This window comes from Pungitius pungitius, chromosome 9, assembly GCF_949316345.1.
Source record: "Pungitius pungitius chromosome 9, fPunPun2.1, whole genome shotgun sequence".
Lineage (NCBI taxonomy): Eukaryota > Metazoa > Chordata > Actinopteri > Perciformes > Gasterosteidae > Pungitius > Pungitius pungitius.
The window spans coordinates 6,109,511-6,128,735 of NC_084908.1; the positions used below are offsets into that span (position 1 = coordinate 6,109,511).

General features: G+C 45.9%; 1 protein-coding gene across 1 annotated transcript in view; it reads right to left on the bottom strand.

The window, feature by feature from the left end:
* The window catches only part of LOC119218399 (sodium/potassium/calcium exchanger 3-like), a 31,856-nt gene extending 12,631 nt beyond the window's left edge, over positions 1-19,225 (bottom strand). Inside the window, exons 1-3 of the mRNA XM_037472801.2 lie at positions 18,578-19,225; positions 13,511-13,639; positions 556-632 (exon numbers count right to left, since the gene is read on the bottom strand). Coding sequence (XP_037328698.2) covers positions 556-632; positions 13,511-13,639; positions 18,578-18,773 — 402 coding nt within the window. The 5' untranslated portion in view covers positions 18,774-19,225. The remainder of the gene's footprint in view (positions 1-555; positions 633-13,510; positions 13,640-18,577) is intronic.

Below are 19,225 nucleotides of genomic sequence, written 5' to 3' on the forward strand. Positions count from 1 at the left end.
GAGAGCCACAGGAAGTAACCTCCATTTCACCCTGTACTGCTGGGAAAGGCTCGCTGTAAGTAGTGGCAGCGCCAACACTGTGGCAGCTCGGCTCATCTGGGAGTTCTTAGTGCTGTGTTTATGTGCCGCTAAGTTCCCCGGAGACGCTGCTATGAGCTTTCATTACAGTCGGCCCCTCAGAGACCGTCAGCGCTACACAACGTGGGTCAGTCTGTGCTGGAACATTCTGCCCGTGAAGTGACAGCAGAGGAGCTCCATCTGAGCCTTCACCCGGCTTATTGACGCCATGCTGGGCCGCGCCGGGCCATGCCGGGCCACGCAGTAGGTGAGGACTATTTCTAGCATTGTACTAATCCACATTTGATGCTTCAGGATCAGCAGGATAGTGTGTGTTCGTCCACTCCAGTTAAAATCCAATGATTCATCAGGCATCTGGGCGTCAAGCAGAAAGCTAATTGATGAATGAGTGCACCATGCGGACGAAAGATTAGCCAATCAGCACCAGGGGAGGGACTAAAGTCAAACGCAGGGCTCGGTACTGAGAGGGAAACTTACACACAGGACATGCAGGGCCACGGCTCCTTCTGTTCTTTCTTGGTGGGTGAACAGGTCTGTGGGGAACTCGTGCAGAGCTGGAAGAAAGAGACACACACTGTAGGGTTAGAACAGGGGTGTGTGTGGTACAGGGAACATATTTCGATGCACAACCCAAAGAGGAAGAAGTCAGAGAAGTCCTGTGTGCTGACAGGCAGCGAGAGGGAACTGGGGACAAAGAGAGGACAAAAAAACAGGGAGCACTGCAGAAATAGAGCGACATTTAGGGTACGGCAAAGATGGAACGGGTGGTGTTTGGTGGGTGGGGGGGGGCAGACTCCCACCAGGGTGAGAGAACAGTTGGCAGACACACAGAGAGCGAAACGGAGGGAAAGACGTCAAATGTCAGAACCCGGTTTGAAAGTTATTCTCCACCTCGCCACTTTCTTCATGACTTCCTTCCCTTCCTCCATAGCTCCACTTGCTCTTTGAGACTGCCAAGACTGGTGAGAGCGGTGAACGCCCCCCCCCCCCCCACACACACACACACACTCCCCCCCTCTCACCTCAGGAAACAAAGGCTGAAACCAAAGTGAAGTTTTGAGCAGAAAGGTCAAAGGCAAAGGTTATTACAAGTTGTCCTGAGGGGGACATGTCTGCTCTTCCTTCCTTCAGTAGTTAATGAAGAGACAGCATGGACCAACTAGGCCACTGTGAGACAGGGGACGAGGGACTGAGAGGAGAGGAGGACACAAGGTTCTAATCACTTGACAGAGGGCAGAATGTCTTCTGCATTATGCAGTCACCGAGTCAGTTTATCATTCCACCTACGTTTGGTTTTATTTCAGCCTCAACTCCCCTCGCAGAATGAGAGCAGAGAGAATTGTCCCCTTCTCTCCCACTCTCCCCTGTTTTGTCCTACGTTGACCTATTTGCATCTTCACAGTCCTCCTCTGCACTGCGCTCCACTGCTCGACACAACCAGAGCAGCCCGTAAAAAGACACGGGACGGGGCCCCAGCAGCGGAGCGGAGGGCCGTCCCACAGCTGGACGTGATGAATGTCTGCCGTACCGAACTGCCAGCTAGCCTAAACTCTGTGACACAATGAGGGCTAAATGTGGATGAAGTCTCCCAAGTGCTTTTTTACAGGCTGGACCTCTGCCTCCGCTCTCATTCACGTGTGTCACATGGCGCGAAGCGCAGCGGGATGTATTTTGTCTTAGCTTTGGTGAGTTCAAAACCGCGTCCTACTACGTCAGTTCGAATCCGATAAACCCGTGGGTTATTTTCTTGTCTGAAGTAAAAATAAAAAAAATCACCAGAAAAAGTGATATTCATCAGTGAGAAAAACAACAAAGAAAACAAAATGATCAGACTGCTGAAGCTGAATGTCTCCTGCAAATGATGTCCTCAGGGACCAGGAAGTGCATATGCAGATGGGACACAGCTTCTAAATGTGAATCACTAACACATGCTTGTGGTTCTCTGCCAGGCCTCATTCTTGTTTTGTCAAAGGTTGACAGAGATTTTTCATAACGCGTCACAGAAAACAGACGCACAAGACACAAGAAGAAGGAGTAGAAACCAAAAGGGACAAAATGATTGGTGTCAGCTGGCATCATGTCTGAATGCTGGGACCTTTATGCACCAATTACTATTTTTACGTTTTAAATTCCCTGTGGCCATTCCTTCTTTGGAGGTGGACTCAAAGTTGGGAACACTCACACACCTTTGTATTTCGTGCCCAGTGACAGTACAGGAAGTAGGCAGAGTCCCTGCTGTGATTGGGCGACACAAGATCGTTTGCAGCTTTTCACACTCCATGATTCCATGATTCCATGTTTCCAGATTCGGTGTTTAGATGGGCTGGACTGACATTGTATTCACACTTTGAGCTATACATCAACCCACTCTCGGTCTCCTGTATCCTTTCATCACGTCGGGGCAGTTGACCGAGCACACCCTATTCCACATGTGTCACTGCTCACTACCGCTGCTTGTTCGTGGTCTCCTGATGAACCCGAGGGAGGGTTGAGCAGGAGGTCCAGCTGCCCTTCCCTCTCTCTGCCTGGTGACTGGTAAGGTCTTCACACAGCAGAGCCGGTGATGCTGCTTCTGGCACAGTCTGTCCGAAGACGGATACTGTGAATGTATACTCAAACCTTTATTGTTGTTAGACCTCCTATCTGTGGGGAATTAGCTCTATCCATTACGCTGAATTATTTCCTTTTATCTTTTTCTTAATACTGGGTAAAGATATTGGAATCGTTGCTATTTCTCACTGGGAGGTTAAAAAGATGAATTTCCACCACGCACCTCTGGGTTACCAGCAGGGCACCAGCGATGCAGCTGCTAATCACAGCGTGCATCACTTCAAATGGTATTTCCTGTGTGGAGTCCTACTGTGTCCACTATGTGGTGCTAGAAAACACACACACATATTACTCATCGTGTCGCTGGACAACATGAGGAGATCACGCCATGTACATTTCATCGATCCGGTGATTAGGTTGACTTCCTGTGGTCAGGAGGTGGCGCTATGACTACGACCCAATATGGGCTGTCCCTACCCGTATTAGCCTAAAATGTCATTTGCATATGACCTACAACATCTTCATTCATGGTATCGTACCTAACAAAGCCTTTGGGAGGGAGGAGTTTAAAAATGTTTGTCTAAAATACATGAACAACTCAATTTGTTGTGAAATACAAGCGAGGATCTAAGACCTAATCATGATGTGCCCTAAAATAATGACCATGATAAAAACACCAAACAATCATCAAGCACATGATTACAATCGTCATACCAACATGAAATCTGAGCTCTGCACTTAACCCGTCTTGATCCTCATCATTATTCTCAGCATCATTATGATTACCATCAGCATCAGGAACATCGGGCTGCTGTGAAGCTCAAGGGCACTTAGGCATGTGGCAGTAGAAGCCTGCAAAGTAGCAGCCCCTGAGCCGCGGACTGACGGTATTCATCGGAAAAATCGCAATGAGATCGCAATGCCCTTGCGAGGTTTTGATAGTCTGTCCTTATCTGTTTATTCTGCAGAGCAGCGAGACCGCATCCAGGAGGCTCAGTCGTTCGCACTCACATCTGCCCACTTTGATTGGTTTCATTGATATCACAACTCCTGCTTGGCTGCCGTGTAAAGCGTGCCCCAAAATATCCGTCTTAGCACATGGCCAGACAGCGAGGCGCAGCGTGTTTAAGTAGCAGAGAGCTGGAGGAGCCGCTCTGAGCCGGAGCCCTCGATGCAGTGCATTATCCATGCTGTTTGGGCATTGGTAATAAAGAAAAGAGCATATCTGCCCCGATGTACCATGGGATCCGTTTTGGGTTGACGGTCAAGAGCGGACTGCTGACCTGAAAGCTCAGCAATAAGAAAGGAAGCAGAAAGAGGGAACTAGCTGGTCTGGCATTTAGCTAATCTGTAGGTGAGGGTCACTGGCCCCAGCTACACCTGCTGGCTGTAGTACACACACACACACACACACACACACAATGAAGACACACTCCAAGGCCAGAGATTTATCCCACTCACCCTCTTCTTCTATACTGTGCACTAGTGAGAAGTGGCAGACAATGAATCAATCAGCAATCAGGCTTCAGATCAATCGGGAACACGTCATTCTCGCCTCAGATGCTTTATTCCAACATGGCGTCCCAATGGTTCCAGTGTTAGTCGCGTTCTCGGATCAAACACTGTAGAGGTATTTGGGCTTCTGCCTTTTGGGGCCACAGAGGATGTGAATAAGGACCGAGGTGTTAATGGATCAAAGAGTCATTTGAGACCATGAACGCGGGTAGGTTATAGAGAGGGACATCAACAAGCAGTCGGTGCTTATCCAGCTCTGTGCTTGGAGCTGTCCTTCGCTCATCCACCCAGTGGCTGGGTGCTCTCGTCCGCTTCAACCTCGTCCTCCCTCACTTCCCCCACATTTCACATCTATTTATAACCATCACTAAAATGCGGGTGGGAAGGTGGAGTAATGCTTGAGAGTCTTTGGGGATTTCCTGTTATCTCTGCTTTCCAAATATATCATTTAGAGGCAGGAAGCCCCCGGCCTGCTGACGTTCCCCCTCACTGCTGTCTGCTCGGGGCTTTTTCCTTGCTCATCTCTTACCAGAGGAACAAGAAAGCTGAAACCACTGCATTTTTAGTTTAACATAAAAAAATAATCACAACTAATATCTGTTTACTCAATATGTATCCCAGTAAATGAGAGCGAACAACTCATTGACTTGAATGAAGGAAGCAAATGTAACAGCTAGGAGTTATGTATCATCAGAACAACATGCTGTATTGATAAAGGACCTTGAAAGAAGTTGAAACTTCTAATGCTAGCCGCCAATGCTAACGTTTCATCACTGTTGATCACAAAAGGTGTGTTAAAACAGCCAAGCACCTGGGTGTGAACATGGTGGAAGAATGGATGGATTACTGACTAAGACTACGTGAACAGGTCCAGGGGCCCCAAAAGAGACACATACCAAGTGAGTGTTGGGCCAAGGTAAATGATAACATTATCATGTGTTCATATGTAATCTCGTTAAACACTGTGTTGGTGATAACACACACATACACAGACACACTAACAGTTAAACCAACACAAACGACATGTAGTCATGAAAGCTAAGAATCCACGATGTGGACGGTCTTCATTCATTCTACGGCGACAGCACCGAAGCGGGTCTTAGCTTTGCTGTTTACTCATCAGAGGTGGTGTTCAGGGGCATGTCAACCCCATGACAAGCCTTTGCACAAAGGCTCCTTAAAGCATCGAAAAACCTTGTCCTTAGCTTTGAATTAGAAATCACACTGTGTCCCTGTACTTATCTAATTGTGCAGGCACTGAGCTGGAATACAGACCAGTGTACTCACATAGACCAACGGCTTCTAGTTTTATTTGAATGGGGACATGAATAGGGCTGTGACTAACTAAAGCTAAAGACAAATGCTATTTAGATTCAATCAATACCCATTGTGTTTGACATTTGCTAGAAACCATTTCTAATGAATCCAGATGTAGGATTGCGCCTACTGAGGCTGATGTTCACATTTTGGGATATGAGTCTCCACGTGATCTGGGCTGAAACTGTAACCTTACAACCAGATTTCCATTCTTCAAGTGTACAGTTTTTGTATCTTTATCAACATTCAGAAAGTCGTATACGGATGCTTATATACCTGCAGAAATCTCTCAAATGCATTGTTTCTTATGATGACAAAATTATAGCCCTATTCATTCTGGGCATTTTTTAGTCTCAGTGGGTGAAATGGATGGGAATACATCTCCCACTGGGCTCTCTCGTCATGCTAACATCAAGTGGAAGCTATCCAGCCCTTCATGAATGTCTCTCACAATTCTGGGTAATTACACTCAGTGGGAGATGTTTTTCTGTGTGTGTACTGATTTTGTGCTTTCCCCTCAATGAAAAACACAGAAAATATCTCCTAAATGATGTTTGGCTGTAATTACACAGTGGTGGCTGAAATTAGAGCTTTATTATCGCCTGGTACTGAGCACTCAAATGACTCCAACCAAATGAGACTTTGGAGGGACTAGTGAGCCACATGTTTCAGTAGCTCAGTGTGTCTCGGGTGAGATTCATTCCAAAAAAGCATTGCCCACTTCCGACCAGCTGTGTGTCATAGACCTCCAACAACCAGCCCAGTTTGAGTGTGGAGGGGAGACACTGGCGGCATGAAGGGAGGCTGGGCGCCACACAACATCTCTCGTTTCTCCCTCCTGGGGGGGGGTCGTCTGACCGTGGAAGGCAGAGCTGTAATGTTAAGAGGACTCTTGTCATCTCCCGCCTTGACTACTGTAACTCTCTCCGTGCAGGTCTCCCTGCTACCGCCATTCGACCACTGCAGCTCATCCAGAATGCAGCAGCTCGACTGGTCTTCAACCTTCCGAAATACTCCCACACCACTTCTCCGTTCTCTTCACTGGTTACCAGTGGCTGCCCGCATCCAGTTCAAAACATTGGTACTGAGGTACCATGCTGTGAATGGATCGGGTCCAGTCTACATCCAGGACATGGTGAAACCCAACCCGCACACTCCGCTCTGCATCTGCCAAACTGCTTGTTCCTCCCTCTCTGAGAGCACAACACTGGACACAATCACAACTCTTTGCTGTCCTGGCTCCCAGATGGTGGAATGAGCTCTCTGATGACATCAGGACTGCAGAGAGCCTTTACATCTTTAAACTAAAGACACACCTCTTTAGACTCTACCTTGACTAAAACACTAGCAAACCGTAGCACTAACAAATCGTAGCACTTAAATTGTACTTATAACGGCACTTTTCTATAACATGTTTTTGAAACTGCTTATTTGACGAAATTGTACTTTCTTGTCTGTTTTCTTGTTCTTCTGAGTTTGTATCTCTATGTGGAAATGAACTTATTGTAAGTCGCTTTGGATAAAAGCGTCAGCTAAATGACATGTAATGTAATGTAAAAGAGGACGCTAAAGACGATGAGGTCACATCCGTCCTGTGGAGCCTTTAGTGGCGCCGGGACAACAAAGAGCGAACGCTGAGGACAGCAGCAGCCAGGGGTCTGATGGCGCTCAGCAAAACAAAGAAGGGAGATTAAAGTTGCATCTGGTACCCTCGGCGATCTGTACGAGCTCATCCCGTCCGCATGCCGTGCATATTCAGAGCGCACGTGAAGGGCTGGGGGCCTGTTCTGCACATGCTCAGTGGGCGACGGTGATGCGGGCTGACACATCGCATGTCGCGAGCGTACTTACCGCGCTGAGTAATGTGACATTTAAGGACTCGCGCTTTTACCCTTCCACGCACAGTTTGCGACACGCACGCTGTTCACGACACCTACACACAGATGTGCTCACATGCACACACTACACACATATCATGAATGCACCCTTCAGCAGAGGAGTAGAAAACAGTTATTGCATGTTAGAGAATGACACATCAATCTAGCTCATCACTACATGGTTATTCTGCCCCATTGATCCTCTGATGAGGATCCGGGGATAACAGTGTTTCGCTGCTACCAATTAAGTCACTCCATCAAATCAAAAAGTGAGAACAGCCGTCAGCAGGGTCTTAACCAAACTCAAGTTACAGAACAGAAAATGACGCTCAGTCAGCCCTATCACAAATGGAGGAAATCAATTGCGGTTTCAACTAAAAGCAACACCCTGGTGGTCTTGGCTAAAGCCTGAGCTCCTCTCTCAGCATGTGCCATGTGATCAGGGTCCCGGGATGTCCTTTGTTCACCTCCCTGATGGGGAGATCAGCTGCATGTGTGTTTCTTCTGCACCTGCACAGCAGGTAAAACCCCCAATTTAGCAATTTACCATCACACCGCAAAACCTTGTGATGCTACAACTACGTACTCAACTAAGTACACAAGTCAGGCTTGAGCCTTAAAGCCAGTAAGAGAAAACTCTGATGGATGGGGATATACATAAAATGGATTCAGTGCATGTTCATTTAACCATTACAGGATAATGAAGATGTGCAATCCAACTGTAGCTCTGTGAATCTGTCTCTGAGCGAGCAGCTGAACTACAAAAAGCTCCAGAAGGCTAACGACTGTGTCATCGATGTGTATGAGTGGGAGAGTATTTAGATGCTGATGGCGCCACTTATGGGAACCTCTATCATCAGAATGTGAGTGTAGAATAGCTTTCTCCACCAACCCCATCAGGTGTCACATCCACCAGCACATCAGTAGAGGTTAGACCCAAACTCACAGGGCTCAGTTTTGGTACCACGCTTGCCTTCCATACAACACAGATGACTCACTTTAAGCCAGTGTACATCGCCATGGTAACACAGGCTGCACAGCTTTCTGTGAAGCAGGTTAAGTTCTGTCTATTGAATCCATGTGTGAAGCTTAACTGCTCGAGGATCATCTGTGCTGCTATGAGACCAGTGAGGAGAGAGGTTCCAGTCCCACAATGCAGCACTAGGTCTGAAGGACAGAAGAGAGAAGAGAAGAAGAGATGTGGGTTTGTTGCATTTGTACCCAAACAGTGCATCCAAGAAGCCGCACGGCGCCTACAGCACATTATTGCATTATCAATTATGAATGAAAATGAGTGCGGCTGACATTGTTTCACATGAAGGACTGGAGCATTAGATTATACACACATTCCCTCAGCATGAGGCCAGCTCACTGGATACAGAATCAACAAAAAAGACATCATGTGGTATTGAATAATGTCATAATTTATAATTATCAAACCTTCATGGCGTAGATCTGAGAGGACAAAATGGGTAAGAGAGATGCATTTGCTATCATATAATATCATAGAAAGGTAAAAAAAAAAACACCTGCAGCAATACTTTGTTTCTGTTTTCTATTTGGACAGCAGCAGTAAAAGGAGGACAACTGCTTCAACACTCACAAGGACATCAGCAGAATGAATCTTTAAAAGGTGCATCGTGCCCCTTCTGCTGCCAGAAACAAGCTGCTCTCCTTTGCTCAAAGAGACAACAGCAGCAGGCATCGCCTCCTTGTAGGAAGACATAAAAGAGAGACATGCTGGAGACACGGGACAACAAACAAGCAGGGAAATAATGGGAGACAAACAGGAAGTGCGTTGGATAAATGTAGTGAAGAAGGCTGAGAGGGAGCAGGAGCTGACTCTAACCGAGCTCTTGGCTGTGATGGCTCTGGGCTCCTGCACCAACGCAGCAAACACACTTGACAATCCGCAATGACTGCAACTGTCAATACAGCGTTTGTCATTGTGCCCACTCCGATAATATTGTAATATGGCAGAATTTGCATTTGATTAGTGGCGGTATTAGTGAGTGATTGTGTTTCTAATTCGATGGATTCATCAGCTGTATTATGGCCGTGCTTACTTACTGGGGGATATGTGGAGGAGCCAGGAGGAGGACTTAGAGAACAAACGTGCTCTCACCAGGCCAAGCACCCTCACATTCATCAATATCAAGGCTGCACTCCTAACGGCTGATCCTGCAGCCACCCACATTCACACACACACACACACACACACACACACTTCTGACAGAGCAGCCCTGGTTAAGTCAGAGCGGCCTCCTTTCCTAAAATGGAGTGTTGCGTCGGAGCCGAGTTGAGAGGATGTTTGATAACGGAGGACTCGGGGGACACCCCCCCCTGTGGAGAGCACTCACATGATGGGGGTACCCAGACCACTGCTGTACACAGCTGCTCAGCGGCTACTGTGTTTGAGAGAAGGGCCGACAGAGGACCAGTGTGTACTGCAGATAAAAAGACACATGACCCATCTGCTCTCACATCTTCAGAAGCAAATACAATCAACTTATTTTCCACCCTAAAGGTGGAGCATCAAGGACAACATGGCCTCAGGCATTACATATTGACAGTGAAGTGAATGAAATGAACAACTCCTGCTTACCATGATAAAGGGAAGGTTAAGAACAGAACCCCCCCCCCGACCACACATGCACACAAATACACATGCTCTGTGTGACCTCAGCACCCTTCTCTAACCAGGAAACCCTCTCTCGTATTTTCAGCAAACAGCTGGCCCCAGAGGGCGGGAAATACTGACTGAAAGTTACCTGGATGTATATATCGCTACCAACCAATGCAAGCTTCCCCTCTTTTCTCCTTGACTGGCAGATGAATGACAATTAAAACCAGGAAGAGGAACATATGGGGGAGGAGGGGAAACCTGCTCTCTCACTGTCTCTCTCCCCCATATTTCATCACTTAATCTACAGGCCTCCGACTTCAGGCAACAATCAGTGGGGGCCTCCCCCAGGAGCACAGAGCTGACGGCGCTCCACTCTGTGGGTGGTGGAAAGACACATGCACAATCACTGGGTGTGCACACAAGTGGATCACACGCTCAGTTCATTGGCCAATTGACAGAAATCTAAAACACAATGTTGATGATCAATGAATGAATCCATTCCAACACCTTGGCCCAGACTGGAACAAACTTTAGAACATACTGGATGGATCAGGAGTAGACATTGGTGGTTCCAGTATGGAGCATGTGTAAAGATGGACAATATGACAGCTTAGCTAAAGCCAAAACATCTGGATCGCCCACTGCTGGCTGCAGCAGAACTCATAAACTCCGCCCCCTTCTGCAGGGAAATAGAAACACACTATCTTGGCCAAACTAACGTGAGTGTATATTCATGCATGTAAATATCCATCTGTATAACACAGTGGGCTCTGACGGAAACAATAAAAATCATAATTAAATAATAACCTTACACGGTAAATACATTTCGTCACAAAAATGGTTTAGGCCATTCGTACCATGGTGACATTTGTTTAAGTGTTAATGATTTGTGATGAGTTATAAACTAATCAGTGAGAAGTCGTGATTGACAGCTGCTGGGTGTGGAGTAGTTGTGGACTGGTTAGTAAAACATGTGTGAATGTGATCATGATTTTATTTATACACAGACAACAGTTAGCAGGTGTGTCTCTGTAGCCAGACAGACTCAATATGCTGTTGCAAATAGAAGAGCAGCTCAATTCTTTGTAAAGTAGGAGGAAGTGGAGGTCTATGGGATGCCCTCACCTCCTCGAGGGCCACTGTGAGGTTGCCATAGATTTCAGTAGGAAAACCTCAGCCAGTTTTTTTTAGCCGTGCTAGAGATCCCTTAATATTGGGTATCTACCCAAACAGAGTCTGAACCGAAACATGTATTCCTAAACATTTGTGCGCTTTCTGTATTTTCCAGCAAACCGGAGACTCCTGGACTGAAGGTGTATCACTCTGTGTACACTGGTGGTTAATGACTTCCCTCACCAAGGACCTTTGGATGAGAAATGATGTCAGCATGTCAGCGCTCGAAACGTTGTTCTGCTCAAAGGCAGTATTCAAGCGATGGCGTGTGGACTAGTGATGACAACTGATTTGTGAGACGGAGCTCAGTGAGTCAGTTCACTTCCCCAACAACTTAGCTAACAGCTCAGCCTCACCGCCTGCTGTAACACTAACCGTGACGTGGTCAATACATAACTTGATCTACAGGCCTCTGGCTTGTTAGCATGCCGATGTTAGCATTTAGCTCAAAGCTACTTTGCCTATCTGCAGCATGCCAGAGGAGCTAGCGAGTGTTGGTGTGATCTGACTGGTTCAAGCATCCTGGTTTGCTATTGGAGGGTGATGGAGAATCTGAGGTTCTGGGAGAGAGAGTTCCAGACGGACGAGGGGGGTGCAGGCCTGGAGAAGGCACTGTCCCCCCAGGTCCAATGATTGGACGGGGGTGAGACGGGTGGCAGCGACAGGTGGCCTGTGCAGGAGGTCTCAAAGGTACAAAGAGGTTCATGTTATGGTATAGTCAGGAGATCCTTGGATTGGATTCTTTGCGCCAGGACTTCGGTCTCTTGTACAGAATGTGAGTTTTGGATGTATTGTAGTTTGCTGAAAACCTTTGTGGATGATTACATCTGATAAAATACTTTTGAAATGTCTGATGGCAATATTTTATTAGCTAAAATGGCATGGTAAAAATAATCCGTCAAGGAGACTCAAGATGGCTGGAAAAAGAAACCAGAGATATCGTCTTCTGTATTCATTATTCAGCTTGGACAGAGATCTGAGTGTGTTCTGCTGGTAGCGATGCCTCAAGCTGAGATCAGCTGCACAGGTCTGCTAACATCACTTTTTTCACACAGTACATCTTTAGATGTTTCTACTTCTCCAACTGGGCTGTTTCTTTAGACAGCTGGTTAGACAAAACCTTGGTCAAACCTAATTCACCTCATTGAGGGTTTCTAGAAAATTCAAACTAAATTATTTTTTAGTTAGTTGTCCACTAGCTTTTTGAAACACACATATTATTTCCTTAAAATCAGTTAAATACAGATTGACTTAATAGAGCTTCATTTTTTCATTCCAACCAGAGAAAGGAGCAGAAATCAGTTCAGTGAAAAAGACACAAAATGGTCTCTATTTCAGTGAAGAACTGTCAGTCCTTCAGAAGGCAGCCGGGCCTGAAGCCATCGGGGTATGTGCTGTAAATTTAGCCTGAGACAAGGAAAGGGCAGCTTCTGTATAATAAGGAGGGTAAGATGATAAGTCCATCTTTGACCTACGCTCCCTCTATGGATGACAGCAGCGACCTTGGGAGGGTGAGAAAGGAGATTGATGACAAACATTTTCCTTAAAGAGCGAACAAGAGAACCGGCCCTCCCTTTGGACGCAGGTCAGTGGTGTCCGGTCCAAAGTAAAAAAGACGAATGTCAGAGCGACTTGTAGTGAAGCATCGCTACATGCTACCTGGTAAACACCAATTATACCAGAGGAAAACATCAAATGTCCTTCTGTCTCTGCCTACATCTAAAAATAGCGACAGATTTAACTGATGGAGACAGATTTAACTCTTGGAGACAATGACAAATAGTGTAGTCTACATGACAAAACATTGTTGTATCTAACTTTAAAGCATTTTATTTAATTATTAATTTAATAAAATCACCTCCAAGGGGCGTTTTACCTGGACAAAAAAAACGTTCAGAATGCCTTCAGCATCCTCACAAACTACCCTTTAGTGCCTTAAAGAGAAGTATCTGGTTGATAAGATAATAGGTCACCATGGAAACAGGGATTTCTTACTGAGATGTAGCCACAATGAGGGAAAACATTAGAGAAACAGAGGTTGGAACCTGAGAGATGAAAAAATAGTTTTAGCGAGAGAAGTAGAGCAAAAGCTGGTTGGAGGACATAGGCGTAAATCTGCAGGATCCTAAAAAAAGGTGTGACAGAGTCTGAATAAGGAAAGCGCTGAGGCAGCCAGAATGTCACCTGCCGTTGTAGTCTTTGCTCATGGGAAATCATCTGACTCCACTTTCTGGGTTACCCCATATCAGGAAGAGAAAATAGGGGGACAGGAAAGGGTAAAAAGACCGAACATGGGAAGTGATTTTTTGTGGAGGAAAAGGGGGAGGGCAGAAAATGTGGGTGTCCTCGTTCGTCCGTCCTCTCTCTGTCCTACCTGGAGTAGTGCAGTTTTTGGATTCTTCCTTCTCCATTTCCTCCAGGCTGCTGTTGTCCGTTTCCTGCAGTAATCTTCTCCCGCCCCATCTCTCCTGGTGGTCGCTGCCGTGGCTGGAGACATGAAAACCTGGAGGATGTTAGTCACAGTAAAAAGTTAAAAATGAGTCACGGACGTTTCATTGCAGGTACAGCGTCTAAGACGATTTCAAGACTCAAATAAGATTCTAACTCAAAGACTTTAGACAAGACTGTAGCTCAGAATATAACACCAGGTGTCTGGCGTGAAGACTTCAAAATTGACCTGGACATGGAGAATTTAAGACTTTACATGGACTCTAGGTGAAAGATATGTGACCTGACCTGGACTGCTTAAAGTTGAGACTAGGAATGTATGTTAAAGATTTGAGTTGACTTGGGCTCTAGCTGACGTTACCAGGATTCAGTCCCAAAGACTTGGGACTTGTCCTGGACCCTAGCTTAAAGACTTGGGACTTGTCCTGGACCCTAGCTTAAAGACTTTGGACTTGTCCTGGACCCTAGCTTAAAGACTTGGGACTTGTCCTGGACCCTAGCTTAAAGACTTTGGACTTGTCTTGGACCCTAGCTTAAAGGCTTGGGACTTGTCCTGGACCCTAGCTTAAAGACTTTGGACTTGTCCTGGACCCTAGCTTAAAGATTTGAGAGTTGACTTGGACTTTAGCTGAAAGGTTTGATGCTTAAACAGGAATCTAGCTTTAAAACTTGAGACTTGGCTTGAAACATGACACTGGTTACATGTCATTTAGCTGACGCTTTTATCCAAAGCGACTTACATTGCATAATAACCCATGCGTTTCATTTTGCCTGGAGAGTAATTTGGGGTTAGGTGTCTTGCTCAGGGACACTTCAACGTGGCACGTGGGGCAGCCGGGATCCGAACCACCAACCTTGTGGCTCCCAGCGCAACACACTACTCCATGCACCACCATCACCATTGGATACTTGATCAATCAATCCCATCAGTCCTAAAGATGTGTGACTTTACCTGCGATCTAGCTTAAAAACCTGAGACCCAACTGGAGATTGCATTCAATGGGTTGTCTTGAATTGGACTAAAGCTGTAATGGCCTGCCTTTTGATTTCCTGTTTTCTGTGCCTGGGACTCCGCTTCCTGACTCACACGTTTGTTCCAATACAAAACTTTCCAGACTTGTGTTGTCTTTTACGTTGTTTATTTTAAAAAAACAAATACAATTTAGGTTTATTTGAGTAACAGAGTGGACAACGGGAGGTCAAAAGACTGTGCCGATGTCCCGCCCAAAACAAAAGGAAGCCCCGTGACTTGACCCCACCCCCTCCTCTTATCCGTTAATCCTCGTCAAGTCAATCTAATAAATCATAAGAATTAAAGTTGTTATGAACTTAACATACATTAAGGGAATACACATAAGTTCTACCAACAAAATCAATTAAAAGAAGAATTGGGACTTGACTTGGACTAGCTTAAAGATGCATTTTTGTAATGGAATCTAATGCAGATTTTGCAAATGAAGTTGGAGATGATTACGCCAGCTCGCCCCCCTGCTTCATCACATGGATACACTCCCAGTCAAAAGCTTGGACACATTTTCTCATTCAATGCAGTGGATTATGACAACAGTAACAAATGGCTCAACTGTTGATTGAGTAATGAATTAGTTCAGTCGCAGGTCTAGAGGCATTGTGGACGTCAGCACACACAGTGTACACAGTGAGCGGAATCAGAGCAAGCAGTCAGTCTCAACTTACTATGTACGAGGACACAAAAAAGACTCAGATTGTATAAGTACTGAATATTTTAGGGCTGGGACTGGAGTTTCTATTCATTTTCAAGTCTTACAGTATGTCAATTCTTCAAAATCCACATATGTTCAGTTTACAATTCTCCCATTTAAATGCACCGAATGAAACCAAAGGTTTGTCGTTAAGTATTAAATTACAAAGATTTTTTGTATTTTTTTTCAGTTTTTTGTCAATCAACCAATTGATTGTTTCTGTTCTATTTTACGCCAGCACATTCACCATAATACTCTTATTGTCATGAACAGTCCTTTCTTGTCATGTTTATGTATAAGTTACATGTTGCTGTTGTAGTTTTGTTGGTGCTAGAAATGTGTGTGTTAAGTAATTTGTTTTAATTTGATTATTTATGTAATAGTGGGATAGAGAACAGCTGGAGGAGTGCACGACAGATGTTCCAGTTTGGTATCCCGCCCTCATAAATTCATACACTAAAGGGGAATTTCATGATTTTCCAAAACAAAATTCTCTTGGGGGGGTGGAGCAATAGTACAGCGCACAAAGTGGGGCTCCAACTGTGGCTACATCTGCACATTCTTCAAGAAAGCAGCCACACCAAAGAATTAATTTCATACTTCAGAGAGCTCAGCAGGAGCACTCTGCTCTTTCCACCCTGCCAACACTAGTCTGGCCTAAGCAAGGGATCCAGGTAGAATTAAAAAGCCCAGTTATTTAATACTCCTCAGGGCCTGACTGAACTTCTCACCTGGCCTCCCCTTATCTATATCTAACACGGCAGCTGCAGCCAGAGCTACAGCAACAGCAGCAACTACAGCAGCAGCAACAACTACAGCAGCAGTAACTACAGCAACAGCAGCAACTACAGCAGCAGCAACAACTACAGCAGCAGTAACTACAGCAACAGCAGCAACTACAGCAGCAACAACTACAGCAACAGCAGCAACTACAGCAGCAAAAACTACAACAACAGCAGACACTACAGCAGCAGCAACGACTACAGCAGCAGTAACTACAGCAACAGCAGCAACTACAGCAGCAGCAACAACTACAGCAGCAGTAACTACAGCAACAGCAGCAACTACAGCAGCAAAAACTACAACAACAGCAGACACTACAGCAGCAGCAACGACTACAGCAGCAATAACTACAGCAACAGCAGCAACTACAGCAGCAACAACTACAGCAACAGCAGACACTACAGCAGCAATAACTACAGCAGCAGCAACAACTACAGCAGCAAAAACTACAGCAACAGCAACTACAGCAACAGTCGCAACTACAGCAGCAACAACAGCTACAACATAAACAACTAGAGCAGCAGCAACTACAGTCGCGACTAAAGTCGCAACTACCGCTGCCGCAACTACAGCACCAGCAGCAACTACAGCAGCAACTACAGCAGCGGCAGTGATGTTTGCGTGCCAGCACTCTACTCTACTCCCTTTGTCTGCCTTTTGCTATCTTACACACGGAAGAAGAGGAGTGTGGTAATGCTCCTCTGTGAGGAGGTGTTGAGTGCTCCGCTTCCAGCTCCACAACATCACGCTCAATTTAGAAGAACTTAATTTAGTGCGTCATAAATAATCAACTCTAATTGATATTCTGGCAAGCTGATTAACAGTTAACTAGAACACATTAGGGACAAGGGAAATGCATTAAGTTCCACCGAGTCATGTTGGGCACATGCAGGAAGTAGCACTGTTGCGTTTTCCATGTAACTAGGATACAAATGTATAATCCCACCGACGATGCACATATCTTCAGTGTGTGAATATTCATGCAGGCCCCCTGTCCATATAAAGTGATAAATACGTTCTACTTTAGCTGATGCTGACTCAGTAATGGAGAGAAGTGTTGGGGGCAGAGTGGAAGATGGGTAAAAAGGGGTACAGATGTTTGCTGTTAGGAAGTACAGCAGCAGTTACCCTTTATCTGATTGAATTGGGGTTTGTTTGGCAATAATGATTAAGCCAGAAGAGTTTAGGGATGAAGTTGGAGAAACACAGGCAATAACCTGGAGAAGGTTATACAGCGGTACATACTCCAGTTTGTACCCCTGGAATATACTGTACACTGCCGTTGACCCTGGGGTATGCCGTAATGTATTCTCTAGCTCAGAGGTCACTAACTGGCGGACCGCGGTACGGATCCGGACCCAGAAGCCGTCCCATCCGGACCCAGACCAAAAGCTGAAAAAAGACAGTTGTGATTTAAACGTGACAGCGCACTTTTCGACTGTGCAGCTTTACTTGTCTTTACGGAAGTGGCTTAAAGCACAGACCAATAGCAATCGAGTTAAACCCTTCCCACGTGATACCACTCGACCAATCGAGGCCAATGATATCGTCTCAATACTGCGGAAAGAGGTAGCGGCCGGCAAATAACAAATAAAAAGAGAGTAGGAAGAAAAGAAAGATAGTGAAATTTGAGAAAAAGACAAGTGAGACAGCCCTACTTTTATTTAGTCAATTGAGAGAATATTATTTATATTTGCAGTCACACATATATGTTCAGTTCAATATTGTCAAAAGAGTTTTAGAATGATACTGAATTGATTTGATTTGTTAGTTGTGTATTGATTTTCATGCAGATATTGATACAGCTCTATTCCTCTATTTAATCACACTAAGTAGTGACATTATGATCTTCCTGACCTTTGCTTCTGGAAATTTTACATTTTAGTTGAAGACCCCTGTTATAGCTTATACCCTGTTTTTACTGTTTATCCTGATGTACACCCGGGTTTGTACCCGATAGTAACCCAGCACATACCTTCGCCTATACCCTGTTTTTTGCCCTGGTGTTACGGTGATATACATCGTGCGGTATACCGGGTTGTATACCCGGCTGTGTGTACCCGACTGTTTGTACCCAGCTGTATACCCCACTGTATACCTGGATGTATACCCTGGTGTGTACCCTGGTGTGTACCCGACTGTCTATACACTGTTTTGGGTTATGCTAATATCCCAATACTTGGAAAAATAACCAAGGAAGATGTTAGAGTCCCTATAGGTACATGAAACCACGAGAATACAATTCATTCAGACGCTATAAGAGGAACAAATGGCACCAAGTGAGAACAGGTTTCATCATTTCCTCCTGAGGCTGAATATGGTAAAGTCTCTTTACAAGCACAGTGGGAAGCTGTGTATTTGGTATGAAAATGGAGAACTGTTAAAAAACGAAGCTTAGAGACACCAAACAAACAAGCAAACTAATGGAAGAATTTAGCTCCCCGTCCCGGAGCTTCAAACAGCGGCAGAACGAACGGATAAATGCTCACCTGAATGCTCCGCAAAGTAGGAAAGCCCCTTCACGACCAGCAGCAAGCCGCCGAACAAACATATCTGGATTAAAAGCAACTCCTTTCGTCTCTTCCGCCTCGCCTTGACCTTCCTCTGGTTCGGCATCACTTGCATCGGTCGATTCCGGAGTCGGACGCCCGGCAGAGACGTCCCCCCTGCCGCTGCCACATCCATGCGGACCGCGGGAGTCTACGAACAGCCTCCGGTCCCCCCCGTCCCCTAAAGCCAGAGAACCGCTGTGCCCCCCCCGGGAGCACGCGACCGGCACAGCGGGGGTTTACAGCGAGTTGTAGGTTGTCAGCGGCGGGATGCTGTGCGCGTGGAGGCGGGTGTCGCTTCTGGAGTCATGATGGGATGCGGCGGAGGAAGAAGTGAGGGAGTGTGGAGAGCGAGGCACGCGCACGCACGAACGCACACACACACACACGCGCACACACACACACACACCTCAACTCAAAGTCAAAACCAGGTCACAGTAGATCCATTTGCTGGAAACTTAACCATCATTTGAGGTGTCTGCTGCTACTTTTACTATTAGTATACATTCCCTTTTATTCCATGTGAAGGAGGACCATTGGTGAAGCTGTGGCCGCTGGCAGTGCAACGAGCTGGAAACCCACCAGTGA